This window comes from Hirundo rustica, chromosome 11 (genome assembly GCF_015227805.2).
Source record: "Hirundo rustica isolate bHirRus1 chromosome 11, bHirRus1.pri.v3, whole genome shotgun sequence".
Lineage (NCBI taxonomy): Eukaryota > Metazoa > Chordata > Aves > Passeriformes > Hirundinidae > Hirundo > Hirundo rustica.
Window position 1 is genome coordinate 9,403,873 of NC_053460.1, and position 12,180 is coordinate 9,416,052.

At 36.5% G+C, this 12,180-nt stretch overlaps 1 protein-coding gene across 1 annotated transcript in view; it reads right to left on the bottom strand.

Moving 5' to 3' along the window:
- Positions 1-3,852: 3,852 nt before the first annotated feature.
- Positions 3,853-12,180, bottom strand: part of SLC6A2 (solute carrier family 6 member 2) — a 60,566-nt gene continuing 52,238 nt past the window's right edge. The window contains exons 13-14 of the mRNA XM_040075487.1: positions 11,865-11,936; positions 3,853-10,276 (exon numbers count right to left, since the gene is read on the bottom strand). Of these exons, the coding sequence (XP_039931421.1) occupies positions 10,253-10,276; positions 11,865-11,936 (96 nt within the window). The 3' untranslated portion in view covers positions 3,853-10,252. The remainder of the gene's footprint in view (positions 10,277-11,864; positions 11,937-12,180) is intronic.

A 12,180-nucleotide genomic window follows, 5' to 3' on the forward strand; every position in this document is an offset into this window, starting at 1 on the left:
CCAAATGAGCAGCAGATGGTTTGATGCATGTGTGCCATGGCCTTACTGCATTAATGCTGAGTGTTTCTTCAGAAGGCTCTCCTTTTACTTTGTGAAAGTCCTGGAAAGTCCATCTCTGCTTTTCACCACACAGCCCTGCGATGCCTTTGTCCCCTTCAGATTTGTCATTACTGATGGTGAAAGCTACATGATGGAAGAATTCAAAATTGGCCATAAAGTTCAATCTGTACTCATTACAATCACGCTTAATTAACTTTGAAGTTTGAAAGCAGAAGCTTAGGGGAAGTGGAAGCTTAAGCTCAGCAGAACATGGAAGACTGAATGTTGTTCAACTCAGGACCAGAGTTCTAATGGAGACAGTAGAAAAATAAATCAGTTCTAGGAACTAAAACCAGGACATGATCCGTTATCTGGCAGTCAGGGTCTGTTTCTCCTCAGGCTCAAAATTCTGGTCTGTGGTTCCTTTAATTTGTGCTCCAGAAAGAAGTCAGGAAATAGTTTAGATAAATTTGCATTTGGTTGCAAGCAAATCACCCATATTTACCTTAAAGCGTGATTTAGGATAAACTTTCCTTCTTGGGGAGGGAAGAATTAGCCTTAGTTGTCTTGGGAGGTGACTGAAGGGAACCTCCTCAATGTCTCTCAGTGTCAGAGGATGGAGCAGACTCTGCTTGGTGGGACCAAGAAAGAGGACAAGAAGAAAAGGGCAGAAAGTGAGAGACAGGAAATTCTGCCTGAACACAGCTGGATGACCTCCTGTGGTCCCTTTCCACTGCAGGCATTCCAAATCAGCAGAATGTTCCCTGTCTGTGAATTCTTTTCACTTTTACAAATTAAAGAAATGGGTAAAAATACGGAATATCAATTAGGATACTTTAAATTTTGCAATTTTTTTGAATAGCTGTAACTGTGATAATTTCTGATCATATTCAGCATAAAAATATCAAATTTCTTGAAAGATTTGCTTTCACAAGCACCACTGAGTGAAGCACCATGCATCTCTTCTTTGAAAGGTGGAACTTTTTCTCTGCTAGAAATTAAAACTTTTTCTTTTTTTTTTTTTTTTTGCTACCTAGATGTGCTTTATTTTTGCTGTAGTGGTTTGTGAAAGTTTTGTTAAGAGGTATTGAGTGAAACTACTTGACAATTTTGTTCTCTGTGAACTGTCATGCTCACATTGGTTAATATTGTTGCAAAGTGCTGCTTGCAGAAATTCATCTAGAAACAATAATGTTCATGTTGATATCTGGGGGAAGCAAGTGCTATTTTTTTTTTTTTTAATAAAACTAAACACACAGTTCTGAACATTAATCTCATGAATTTATCAGAAATCGTACTGTGTGTCCCTTAGCTAAGACAACTTGAACTTCAAGTGTTTCCCAAGCCTGTCTTTGGAAAATTTGTGATCAGGAATTTAGAAAAACAGTATTGACCAACAGTATTCCCTGACAATTGTTTTCTGGCTTTGGCAGAGAAAAAGGAAATTAAAAAATGGATTTTCATTTTAAAATGTTTCAGTGTATGTAAGTAGTGTATGTAAATATCTTAAATGATGTTGTTTTTTTCTGAATCTTAGTGACTAAATGTAATAAACACCTGAGACTTGTGCCTTCTGAAAATGTATGCAGTGTCACATATTTTGGTTAAAGTCAATTTTTGTCTGTGTAAATTGAGAACTAAATCTTTGCTGAAAGAGAAATCAATGGCTTGATCATACATTTTTGCTTGAAATGACAGTAAATTTCACAATTTGATTTTAACACGACCCTGCAGAAGAAATAATTAATGGGTGGCTGAACTTTGAGTCTGCTTGTGTGCATAAGGAGAAACTAAGACCAGTAGATGATGAATTTTCCAGTTTGGTTCAATGTGGTTGTATGTAATGTGGAACAGCTTTCATTAAAATGTGTAAATGTTTCTACACACACTTTGTAGAAACCCAGGAATAAAATGGACTTATTTTAGTTCTTTTTTGCAAACCACAGGAAGGGGGGAAGCTGTTTTAGTATATACTTTAAAGAGGGTTTTAATAACTGTAGGAGTGAAGGGTTCTAATATCTGGCTTGTGTAATGCCATTGCTCTGGTCTGTGCCACTTAAAAACCTTGTGAAGATCAGCAGTATTATCACTGTTTTTACAGCTGAGAAACCTTTCTGCTCTCTAGGAATTGCTTTTGATTTACTGCTGGAATTACACATTGGTGGATTATGCAAGTAGGCATTTCTGGATCTCTTTCAATTCTAGCGGTTCTCTCTTAGTTTTTAAAACAGGTTTCCTGTGGAACTCTTAAAAATAGAGTTATTTGTTACTTTAGTTACTACTTTTAAACACGTAATATCAGTTTTCTCTTTGCTTGTACAAGAATGTAATATTTCAGCTTTTTGGCAGCATTGTTGGTTTGTCTTATAATGAAAAAGAACCAGATGTTTTCTGACTTTTCCAAGCCTTCAGTTTTCTTTTCAAAGTTCATTTTTGTTGTGCTTCTGCAGTTTAAATTATCTTAGGTTGTAAATATTGGCTTAGGTAAGAAAGCAAATTGAAATTTCATATTTGCTTGTACGAATCTGAGATACTGAAGAATCAGGGACGTTGACGGAGTTGAATCTACGGGTAGCACCCAGTACCTCATCTGCCTCTTCTGCTTTGGGTGTTGAGATACTCTGCTACTTAAATTCTTGCTTTTAGAGTAAATCAGGGAGATACCAGAAGAGGCAACACAGATAGAAAACTTGGTTTCAATGATACTTCTGGGAGGACTGAATAATTCTGTTATTTTAAGTAATCCCTATCTTGTTTTATTTCCATAATAATCTGTTTGTGCTGAGTCTTAAAGACTTGCCAGTTGACTGAACTTTGGTTAAAGCAGTTGATGGAAGAATGAAGAGTAATGATAAAATGAAAATTCTGTAAGCAGGCTGTTGTTGAACAGTAGAATAGATTTGGTGTTTAACAGAAATTTGTTTTGAAGTATCTTGAAATTATTCAACATTTAATTGTTTTAATTCTAATTTGTGGGTTTGAGTGTTTGACACGATTAAAAAATAGCATACAAAAATTTTGTTGTTCAGTCTTTCAGATGCATTAAAATGATTTAAACCATGCATTTCTTACTTGAAGGTAGTAGAGAAATATATAAAAAAAGAAAGCTGTATCTTAATAATATTGAGATTTGCTTAAAGAAAAAAGCACCAGGGATGGTCGTTAGGTTCTGTATGTTCCAAGTACAAAATTTAGATGGAAACAACTGAGATAGTTTTGCAAAATGTACCTTTGGAAATAGTGCTTTTCATTACTGATGTGAAAGTGTAAGAAAATTATTTTAGTTATAGTAAAAAAAGTTAAATCATTGTTATCTACTCTTCATTTATGTTGGGTTAAGAATAATTTTTTCTTGGCTGATCTGTAAATTAAAAATAATGTGCTCATGGCTATTACTACTTATGGCAAAATTAAGAAGGCAAAAGGAATTTCTTGTGAAAAGGAGAACAATGTAGCCTTGGAAAATCAGGGTATCTGTGCTATGAATCTTGATTCACATTCCTAGAAGGTCTTGATTATTTCCTTTCAACGTGTGGTGTTGAAAGCTTTGTTGCATTACTGTAATTATTTTGCTGAAAGCAGTTCAAATATAGAAATTATTCTGCCCACTGCATCCACTGGACACTGAAAGGATGTGAACAGTCTCCTGAAGGTTTTGAGAGCTGTGTAGGTTTCCAGATTTTGGGATTTTGTTTTTAGCTGTCTGCCAAGCCAAGGACCAGCTGCCCCCGCAAAACTTTAGCTCAAATAGCATTGACAAAACCAAAAAACTTCATTTCAGCTTTTAATTGACAGAAGTAATTTCTTGGTACATAATCCTTTTTTTAATACTCTTTTTATGTGCATATTTGTCAGATTTTATTTAAATAATTTTATACACAATATTGGGATAATCTGTTACATTAATGCACACCTTAAAACAGTTCTTATTTACACTGATCACAGAAAGACAGAGGTATGAGGACAAATACTTTACATTCACCATCTTTATCAGCATTTTAAGTATAGTTAACCAGCACACATCACACACATCCATATCCATATTTATAAGAAATGTAGTTGTTTCTAATTACACACATGGGCATGTAGGTGTCTCTCTTTGAAAACACCAAAAATTAATGAAAAAAATTTGAAATGCCATTTCCCCCAGATAACCAAAGACTTTAAAAAAAAAAAAAAAAAAAAAGCAAAGTTGATTTGCAGATTGCACAATTAATGGAATCAGGCATGGAAACGTGGTGGCTGTGTTTGGACACTTTTGGTCACTGGGGCACTTTGGAGAGTATTTTTACTAGTGGCAAGTTTTGAGCTCCTATGAAGACTTATTCTTGAAAACTGCAATGTGTTCTCTTGCTTTGGAAGTAGATCTACTGGACACTAACACATTTGGTTTAATGTTAAGTCATCTAACAACACAAAATTGCAGCTGAAGGGATACTCTGGATATTTTTGGTGTATTTTTTTTGTATATAAATTTAAAAAAAAACCAAAAAACATGACTTCATTCTATGAGATTAAGGCAGCAATGGAGAATATTGTGCTACAATGTGCATTAGCTGTAGGTAATCTTCTATTCTCCTGTATCGCATTTTTACATTTATAATCAAAGGCCAACATATTATTGAACTAGACTGGCTCACTACAAAATCTTATAATGGAGAGATAGGCCTTGTGTGATAACCTTGTTACATCAAAGTTGAATTTCTCGCCTTACAATATACATATATTCTATGAAAATTAAAAAAACTGGTAAAAATATTAAAATATTTCCTATACAGAGGTACCCTTATCTAAGTTAAATTCTAGTCACTACTATAAAAAGGCATTAAAAATTAAGTAAAACACTGGTGTAAACCAAGTAAATGCTCACTGTAAAGCTTTTATTTGTAAGGCAAATCTTCATCAGACATATTAGGATTTATTTTCAAAATGTACTGTTTGAAGGTTATCCCTTTGTATCTGATATTGCCCATAGCAAAGGAGAGCTAAGTCTTGCAGAAAGGTTCACAGAGAGTGCAAGGTAAATTACAAATGAAGTTCACCTGCAAGCTTGATGCCTCTTGGCAGTGACCAAGAAACAACATGACACCTTCAAAAGAAAGCCAGCTTAAGGCTTAGTAATTCTCTTAATTCACTGAATTTCTTCTGTTTACTTATAATGAAATTAGGCAACTCATGTTTAGTACAGCAGCTAAAGGAACACCTTAAGAAAGGAAAGCAAAGCACACAGGTGACTCAATCTTGCTGTCAGTGCTTGGGCAGGAAAGGCCCCCTGTTCTTATGGAAATTAATGCAGTCATGGTTAATGTACACGGGGGCTGCACTGCTGGACTGGGACTTAAACCTCTCCATTTATCCCCTGCTCTTCCCAGCCACTCAGATCTAGAGACCTCCATGTCCTTCTATGAGCACAATTTCACTGAGCACAATCATATCTATGTCATTTATATTCTTCTGGTGTCTTCAGTTTCTTGGTCTGCTTCTGCTTGTCAGTCACACAGTGACTGCAATCTGTCTAAGCACATTCTTTTTGTTAATGGTGAAGGAAATCCAGTCAAATGCTGTATTTAAAAGTGACTGTATTACCCTGTTATGCTCTTTTATTGATTGAATGTTTTTATTGCCCATGTAGCGCTCTGTAGTAGTCTCTGATGTATTTAGATGCACCTCAATTTGGTCTAAATTTGACCAGTACTACTGTGCTAATGAATCATTTTCCACTGATTAGCTAGGTAAGCCCACAGTCACCAACGGGAACATGGACATGAGTCAGAGGAAGGTAGCTGAGGAAGTCTCCCAAATTGTTCAGGAGTCTAATCTGAAACATCCTGTTAGCCTTTACATTAAGAAAATCAGGTTCTTACATGAGGTGATCTGTAGACCACAAATATTCCTAGTACTGAGAAAATAAAGTGTGTGAGAACAAAAAAAAAATCCTAGTTTACTGCTCCAAGAGGCACAGAGTTCACAGTTTCTGCAGGCAGGGCTACATATTGTAGTTTGTTGAACTATGATGGCTTTCTAATGTCTGAGTCCTTCAGGCTCATCTTAACATGGCACTGCAGATAAAATATTTTTAAGTCTCACCTCTTTTGAAATTGTTGAACTACAGTTTTAATTTGATTCCTAGGAAAGAAGTTCTCAAACATTTGCCAATTCCTCATGAAACATAGCAAAGCAGTCCAGGATATGAATGAAAGCTATCTACTCCCATAAAAGCAAGTATCTGCTAATTAATGCTGTATGAATTGGAATAACAGCAAAAGAGACATTAACAGCAAAAGAACTTTTGATGTGGCCTCCTACAACCCAGCAGTACAAAATAAACTTAATTCATGTCAAAACAATGGAATAAGAAGTGAATGTATATACAGAATGTTTGGGCTTGACCCTTTTAAATAATAACACTTAAATGGTATTTTGCTGAGAAGAAATGACCAAGTACAGGAAATTTCCTTTGGGAAAAGTATGTACAACACACATTGCACGTGCAGTTAGGGAACATGTACAGGAGCAACGGCCAAGTAATTCTCCTACATTCTATATTTAAAATATCATGTTTGATCCTGGATATCCTGCAGAATCCCTCACTATGTTTCAAGTGCTGCCAAGGTGGAACACAAGGACTGACAAAAAAGGTGTAGGTCAAACAGGGGCCCAATATTAAATAGCACTAGTGCTTTTTGGACTATTGCTTTGAAAGGCCCACTGTTTCTTCCAGAAATCTGTATTTGTGGGGTTTTAGTGATGTAGCTTTAGAATAGTTCCAAGGATGTGAAGAATTATCTGGCTGAATGATGGCAGGGAGGGGTACAAAGAGAGAATGGAGGCTCCCTTTTGTTGGTGCTAACTCTCTGTGGATTGATGAAACATTATGGATCACAGGCAGGTCTTTTTCACTGGTCAAAAGAAAGGTCAGAAGAGAGATACTGATATATGACAGCTGCTTCCTTTATCAGATTAAGAAAAGGCTTTTGAGGAAATATTTTCTAAAACTGTCAAATGAGCTCTTTAATTTCTTCACTGAATTCTTCCCACGGGCTTGTTACCCAAACAGCCAACATAATTAGCTTATGCCCAAAATTTTCTTCTTTAAAAAGTGGGCTGCCTCCTCAGTCAGCAATACACATGCAATTCCACAGGGATATCTGGGAGAGCGGCGTTCCCCAGAGAGGGTCTGTTCTTGAAATAGGTGCAGCTGAGGGAAAGGGTGATCTGCTGGACTGAAAAGTTGAGATAGAGCTAGGGGAAGACTTGCACTTAAGTGATGATATGGATGTTATCATCCAAGGCATGGATGATAAAAATCTGACTGGTGGCTTTGGTCTTTTGTTTTCCAACTACAAGTGTTTTAACTGAAGGGAGACGAGTATCTTTGTGGCATTTGATGTTTTCCATATTGAAAATGTATTTAGGGGCCCAAAGCAGGTGCCTAAGAGGAGTTGGGTGCCCGTGCTATGGCTTCTTATTGGACTGTCTCTACCATATCACTGAGTGGAAGAAATGAACATAACCTGGTCTTCATAGAAGTATTTGTCATTTGTATAGATGCTAGTTTGTGTCTAATGGCATCGTTCATCATCCAAGAGGCATGAGGTAGTTCATCATCTTATTCTGTGGAGAACTGAAAACATTTGTCTCCAGGACAGAAGTCATATTATTTGGGGGGAGACTTTCTTTGGGTAACATCATGAATGTAAAGTCTACCTATGTGGTCATGTACTATGTATTGTCTTTTTCATTCAGGTTAATTCTGGTAATAACATTCCTACTTTCTTTGATAAGACTTTTGTCTTCTGTATAAATTGCAGGTTCTTTACCTAGAAAACCTCCGAACAAGGTGGCAATAGTGCAATGTAGTCCTGAGCTATAAATACTACACTTAACTCAAGAAGTTATACAGTAACAGAAATAAAAATAAAGCAGTAGGTAATTGCCTTGGGAGTTGGTATTAGAAATACAATCAAACCCAAACACACTGGCCAAAGCTGATTTCACTCCCAGGTATGGTAGCTTTGCTCCTGTGTCAGAGCAGTGGTGAGGAAATGTCACTTTTCCTGCCTGGGTTGTGCTGTAGGGATGGTGCTGATGGACTGTGTCACAAGAGAACACTGGTGGATGTTTTTAGCATTTCCCATCATGAGCCGACCAACCAATGTGTAAAGTGACAACCTATTAAACCTCCACGTTAAACAGCCCCTAGAAGTTTCAAAACTGGGTAATTAAGTCTGTGCTAAGAAGCTTTTGAGCCATGCCAAGGCAGTGACTGAAGCAGCTGTATTGTTGAAAAGTAGGTTTTAAAACAATGGAAAGATTCTCATGTAGTTTGGCAAACAATAAAAATGAGATTAACTGGGAAGTTGGTGGGATGACTTTTTTGAAGGCTTCAACATATTTTCACTATTTAGCCTCTTGTGTAATTACAGCATTAGAACTGCAACATTTGGAATTCCTTTATTATTGAAATATATTTAATAACAGGGTTTAAGTAGCTGTTGGCCATCAGCTGGGCCAGAAAATAAGACTTCCTTTCTAATTAGAAGAAAGTATTCTTTGGGTTTAAATCCCTGTTTAAATAAAAGTACTGTTTGTCACAGAGACTCTTCTAGAGAACGACAACACTTGATTCATTCTGAAGTATTGAATATGTTGGAGGAAAAGAATGAATAAGGAGAGAAATTTCCCTTTCATTATTTTGAACAGAAATCAATGTTAAATAGAAAAAGCCCAAAAGCATTTGGCACTTTAAAACTTGGCTATTTTATAAAAGAAAACAACTCAACAAAAATTGTTTTATAAATTAAAAAGGCCCATCCACTTAAAAGGTCTTTTTTTAAAAAAAGAAGAAGCACTACATACATTTAAAAGACAAGCTCAATTGAATGTACAGTGACAAAAAAAATCAGAGGTAATGTCCAGAGTTGAACTCTGGGTTGGATTCTGCTGAGAAGCTACTGCCTGAAAATTACTGTAGACCTAGTGATAAATAATTACAAGAACTAACTCAAAGCTACTGAAAGTAGTGATCACTTGAAAGGTACTACAGTGGCAAGTGACCACAGAATAAGAACAGCACCCAAATGCAGAGTTTGTTCTGTATCTTCTACTTTGCATAATACTACTAGAGAACAGAGCTGGAATAGGTTTAGGGAGCTGACTGTGCCTAAAATATACTTTTTAATTATTCAGCAATATCTTACTACGTTTTGGTAGGGTGAATCCTGGTTAAATTATAATAATATGTTCACAGCAGGGGAATAAAGCCAGTTTGGTTTTTTGTGCCACTTGGTAATTATATAATTCTAAAAATTATCTCTTCTCGTGTTTGTTGCATTCTCTGTTTGGAATAAAATACTACAAAAAGATGAGAGTCTATCTATTTGGATGTAACTTTCATGCTTAGCTGGAAAATATGAAGTGTGTGGATATGATAAAGCCATTTCAATTGTTGATTTAAGGAAATATCTCTTTCATGAAGTACACTGTGATATCAAGCTGTGTTCTGTACTAGTAACTGTAACAGGAATTCTCTTCCTGCTGCTCTTCAGCTTCAGTGTAATGAAACTGGTCAGGAAATGGCATGGACATGTACAGCAAAGACAATGTTCTTCACCAAGAGAAGTAATAACAAATCACTGAAAATGAAACACTGAGTCTTCACTTCAGAAGGATGCAAACTCACATCCCAAAGGACAGTATGGCAAGAAAGCTAATGACATATATGTATGACATATGAGTACATAGTTAAGATTGCTCTTTTGTCATAACTGAAGTGCACTCTTTCCTTAGATCTAGGAGCACTCAGGTGTTGTTGGTTTAAAATAGGTTGTGGCAGGAATATCTGAAGAAGTTATTACTGTCAGAAAAGTTTAATTCACTTCTTCTCAATGAAAAAGCACTTAACTTTTGCTGATTGCTTTTTTCCTCTGCTCCCCTCTCCTCTATTTCTGCCCACAGGAAAACTCACAAGTTTTGGTCATGTAGGGATCTCATGGCACCAAAGGATGCAAGAAAAATCAAATGGAGTCTTTAAAGATCATTTGAAGCCAAGTAATAGAAGGGAGGCATTGACAACAGAGAACAGATGTCTTCCCTCAAAGAGTCAGTAGATAAGCTCTGGGCCAGCCTGGTCCAAGCATAAGTGAGGGAGCTTTGAACTTTTCTGTATTCTCAGTTTAGCTGAATGTGGGATTTTTCCTTCATCTGTTGGTTGTCATATTGTTAGCCAGTGTTGGAGCTGTAAGGAAACAGAAGTAGTTGTTAAATTACATCACTGATTCAAATGATGATGCTGACAGATAATAAATCTAGGGTTACAAAGCAGCTTCAAAATAAGGGATAGATTATCCACTCTGTAACTAAAATTCTGTGCAGTCCAGTTTGCAGTGAGAAATACGCTGTATGTAAAGTCTACTTAGTCAGTCCTCAATCCAGTTTTAAATTCAGAACTGCCAGACATATATTGGAATAAAATATTTGTATGTTTTTGGTTACAGTAAGGCAGTGTTTTGTTTACAATCTTAAACACTGTGAACAAAACACTAAATATGCTTTAGCACTAACAAATCCATTCCTAGCTGTTCATTGAAGAGGGCAGCAAATTAGAATGCTCTCGTGTTTGGCATGGTTTGAGGTAACTTTAGTAGTTTTCTTCTGAGGACAGCCTTTTCTAATTTACATGGAATTAATTTGCTACCTTTTTGTCATAGATTTGTGTTCAGAAGATCAGCACTGTGGAATGGCTGTTTATAGCCCTTTCACACAGGAACATCTGCCCCTGGAAACAATGAGTTACAGCAGGAATAGTAAATCATCTGACAACTCTGTTTCTGAGGGCAGAAACAGAAGAAAGAGAAGGCAGGAAGAGGTGCTGTGCTATTTCATATTCTTGGCCACATCAAATGGTCATGTGGTCATGAAACAGGAAGCCTATTTGTGCTTTCATTCTACATCCCATAAATCTACACAGATTATTTCCTTTAAAAGACAAAATTTACTTCAAACAATATCTTTCAGAATAAGCAAAAGCCAGATTTATTTTTCAGTATCAACATACAAACCACCACTATAAAATCTGGGTCACGTTTTGTGGAGGTGTGCATAATTCTAGATGCTTTCAGCTTTGAAGACTGAAAGTGGTCCAGAATGAATGCTGATAAGTGTAACAAGCTTCACATTTGCATCCTTTTTATCTTCTACATAAAGGAGTTTTTTTTCAATAAGCTCATTTTATTTGCTAAAAGGAAAGCAGTATTTGGAAACCTATACCATATTTTTCAAGGCTTATGAAGCCTCCAGCAGTGTTTTCAATCAAATCTAGTCCTGTGGGGAAAGCCAATTCCACGTAACCTGGTAGAAAATTTCATGACATTATAGATAAACTCTGACATCTGATACAGATTTTTTTTTTTTTTTTTTTCCTGTTCACTGTGTGTTGTGGGACATAATTGCATTAATTGCAGTTTTGGAAACATGACATCAGGTTGCTGTGCAGTAACTGAGTGAGAGGCCATGACCTCTTCAAATGCACTATTGTTTCTTGGTGAGATCTCTATGTATTCAAACACAACCTAAATTACCAGATTCAGGTGATGTGTTAAAATTGAGGGGTCTCCTTAATCATAGAAGGAAGGTCCCAAAAGCCTTCCAAAAGGGTTGATGCGTGTGGTACTGAGCCTCCTGCATCTTGCCATGCTGGCAGAAATAAAAGAACTACAGACCTGCAAAGGCATTAACCATGAGGAGATTGGTGCAAACCTGTAGCTGTTGCTAAAGACAGGAAAGGGTAGGTACCTGGAGAAGAAGCATGGGAAAGGTGTACCAACCTTAAACTGCCTGACATTTCCTTGGGCCACGAGTTGGTGCTCATTTTCAGGGGTGATGCAGTAAGCTAGTCTCTAAACCAGACAGGAAGAAGAGGAAAAAGTCAGCCATATGAAGTGGGATTATGTATGCAATCCCCAATCTATAGTGGGGAAATAGCATGAACTTTATTTAAAATGGTAAATTAAATCTTTAATATCACTGCATCATGTGCATTTACTCAGTCACTGAGAGAATAAACCTATTATAAGCCCTTGGGTGTTAGCCTTTAATATAAGAAACAACAGTAGAAAGTGTATGCAAATACTAAGTCCAAAT